The sequence below is a fragment of the Brassica napus genome, chromosome C7 (assembly GCF_020379485.1).
Source record: "Brassica napus cultivar Da-Ae chromosome C7, Da-Ae, whole genome shotgun sequence".
Lineage (NCBI taxonomy): Eukaryota > Viridiplantae > Streptophyta > Magnoliopsida > Brassicales > Brassicaceae > Brassica > Brassica napus.
In genome coordinates, this window is record NC_063450.1 from 22,758,837 (window position 1) to 22,761,728 (window position 2,892).

Genomic DNA, 2,892 nt, shown 5'->3' on the forward strand with positions numbered 1-2,892 from the left:
CTTTTGCAGGTTGGGATTTTTGATTGGACTTTCCTCCTCTTGGTGCTTGTGCCTATCGAGAGAGTTGGGCTAGCTTGTATCTTTCCTCTTCCAAGGGGACGGCCAGGTTTTCTCTTTACTATCGCAGTTTCTGCTGGTTTGACAGGTGGCTCCTCCATTGGTGCTGCACTTAGTCTGTGAACAACTGGAATCCTCTCCTTACTCATTGGAGAGGTTGAGTTATCTCCCAATCTGAGTGTAGCGGGGATTCTTCCCCGGGGGGGATTGACTTTGGTTAGCTCCGATCTTGCCAGAGTTGGTACCATCCAGTTGGACATTTAGGCCTAGCCTTTGGGAGGCCGGAATATGTTTAGGAGTTACATAAGGTTCCTGCATTCTCACCTCTGCAGCGCTTGAGGCAAGAGCATTTTTTGCCAGCTGGATTGCATCCTTTTCCAGTTCCCCACTCTCATCTGCACGTCTTATCCTCTCCTTTCTTGCTTCTCGTTCCATCCCTAGTAAATACTCTTCAGAAGAGGAGAGTTCTAAATGGGAAGATAATCTCTTAAAACTTGGTGATGGCTTGGAGTTTGGTTGCAGGGAGCATTAGCGATTGAGATGTTCCTCTTCTTCATGTTGATGGCGTTGACTGGACAGTCACGACGACCGGCAGCGGCCCCTCCAACCACCGTCGGGGGATGAACCCGGTGTGTAATTCTACACGACTTCGCTTGGACCGCAGGATACTTCTCAGAAGGGAAACAATTCGAATATTCTGCTCACAGACTTCCCGGTAAAAGGCAGTATTTGGAAAAGTTACTCCTAGGACCCAACGGATAATAGATCTTCTCGAGAGTAGTGTCTGGGGGAGAAGTCACTTAAAAAAAGACCCTTCTGTTTTAGTTTTTTTTAATCTCTATTTGGGATAAACAAAAGAGAGAAGAATTTTATATTCATTTTCACGAAGTTCGTCCGCGAAATATCAAAGAGCGGAAAGTCGCTTTTTTTCTTTTTTTTTTCAATTTATAAATATTTCCTTAGAAATTATAAAGCAGACGTATATGTGTTAATCACTCGTTTGCTGTATTGGTCATCGGGTTCCAAAGATTGTCTGTTTCAAGACCCAACCTTTGGATTCTCTACTCTCTTCTGTAATAATTCCAGAGAGAGGTGATTAGGAAAGGAGATGTATTATCAGTTGACCAACTCATCTTACAGAGATTCTTTGAAGATTCTTGAGGCTGACATTGAGCACGCCAATTCACTGTGAGTCATCTCCTTCTTTCTTGGTTTTTAGTTTCTGGGTTTAGGGTTTTTGATTATCAAATCAACATGATTGGTGTGTGATAGTTAATTACCTTGACGATTTGATGAATGAGGCTGCTGTTCGCATATTCTCAAAATTTAGATTCTCAGTTTCTACTCACAAACTTAGAATATTTGCATAAAAGTATTCCAACAAATTTGCAAAATTTGTCAAAAGGAATAGTTTATTTGGTTACAAGGATACTAGTAACTGATTAGTGTCAGAAAATGTGGATCAGGGCTGCTGAGATTCCAATGGGAAAGAGCGGTGTGCGACTTCAGATGAAACTGGTGTGCAGTAACTTGGCTCCTTTCTTCATATTCTTGCTACAGTGGATGGATATCTCATGTCTCCTTCCAAGCTATTTTGATTTCTTCTACATTCTCATTTACAAGGTTCCTTCCATAATTGTTTCTATCCTTTTCCTCTGGGCTTGTTTTGTTTTATTTGTGTCTTCTTTGTGACTTTGTCTTGTATAGGTAGGTGTTGATGGACGGTGGAATCTATCCAGGTACGGAAGAAAAGCTACAATCAGGGAGACTTAAGCCCGGTTGTGTTTTTTCTTCTTCTTCTCATTATTAGTCTTATAGAACATTGGGATTTGGCTAACTGCAGGTGTTATATTACCATCACTTGAGCGTCTTCACATAAACTTCGCTGACGATAGCTTATGGTATCCGAATCCAAAAGCTATCACCAAGAAGTATGATAACAGATTCATCATGTCTACCGTCGACTTGGAAAGAGAAGACGAATGCGGGATCTGCTTAGAGCCTTGCACGAAAATGGTGTTGCCCAACTGTTGCCATGCCATGTGCATCAAATGTTACCGGAACTGGAACACCGAGTCGGAGTCATGCCCGTTTTGTAGAGGCAGCATCAAGAGAGTGAACTCTGAGGATCTTTGGGTGCTGACTTGCGATGAATATGTGGTGGATACAGAGACGGTCACGAAGGAGGATCTTCTTCGGTTCTACCTCCACGTTAATAGCCTCCCTAAAGATTATCCTGAAGCCGTCTTCCTACTTGACAACGAGTACTTGATATGATTTGGTTACATGGTGAGGGTGTAGAGAGGGAGAAAGATCCCAGACCTTTAACTAAGTGTATATAAAGAGTCTGGGTGATCCAAGATTATTATCCTTCATTTTAGATTATGATGATAAAAAATTGTCATAATGTGTCACCCTTGTTATGAAATATGAAAGAGATATTTCACGTCTTGTTTCTTCTTGACAGCACAAACATGTTTCAAGAATCAAATATGAGGATTAGAAACTTGTTTGGATACAGAGATTCGTAACTTGTTTATATTAGTGGTTCGTGTTGTTGTTCCTCAATTATATATACAAGTAATCAAGTTAGATGACAATTAACTAAAATTACTCCTACAATTGAACCTAAGAATTTAGTTTCTTTTTGTTTTCTTCTTTGTAATCGAGTGTCGGCAGAAATTCTTCAATTTTGAGACCTTTACTTAACTAACAATACTTTTTTTTTTTTTAACAATACTAAGGGAAATTGGACTGTATAACCCATCAAACAATTATAATTCATTATATGTCCAAATACTCTAATACACCAATACATCATGTATCTTTTATATA

At 40.0% G+C, this 2,892-nt stretch overlaps 1 protein-coding gene across 4 annotated transcripts; it reads left to right on the plus strand.

Annotated features, from left to right (window-relative positions):
• The first annotated feature begins 947 nt into the window (after positions 1-947).
• Positions 948-2,619, plus strand: LOC106425360 (E3 ubiquitin-protein ligase AIRP2). Of its 4 annotated transcripts, XM_013866096.3 has the most exons (4): positions 948-1,245; positions 1,524-1,680; positions 1,765-1,796; positions 1,901-2,619. In XM_013866096.3, the coding sequence occupies exons 1-4, from the start codon at positions 1,166-1,168 to the stop codon at positions 1,920-1,922; spliced, it is 291 nt and encodes a 96-aa protein (XP_013721550.1). In that variant the 5' UTR covers positions 948-1,165; the 3' UTR covers positions 1,923-2,619. The 4 variants fall into 4 exon arrangements, with proteins under 4 accessions (XP_013721550.1, XP_013721549.1, XP_013721551.1 ...); XM_013866095.3 differs by having other exon boundaries at positions 1,765-2,619; XM_013866097.3 differs by lacking the exon at positions 1,765-1,796.
• Positions 2,620-2,892: the final 273 nt, after the last annotated feature.

Excerpts from the sequence above, each read along its gene's own strand:
- LOC106425360 (XM_048763675.1), top strand. The coding sequence starts at position 1,775 with ATGGACGGTGGAATCTATCCAG. Across the intron at positions 1,797-1,900 it reads GGACGGTGGAATCTATCCAG|GTGTTATATTACCATCACTT; the intron begins GTACGGAAGAAA and ends GGCTAACTGCAG.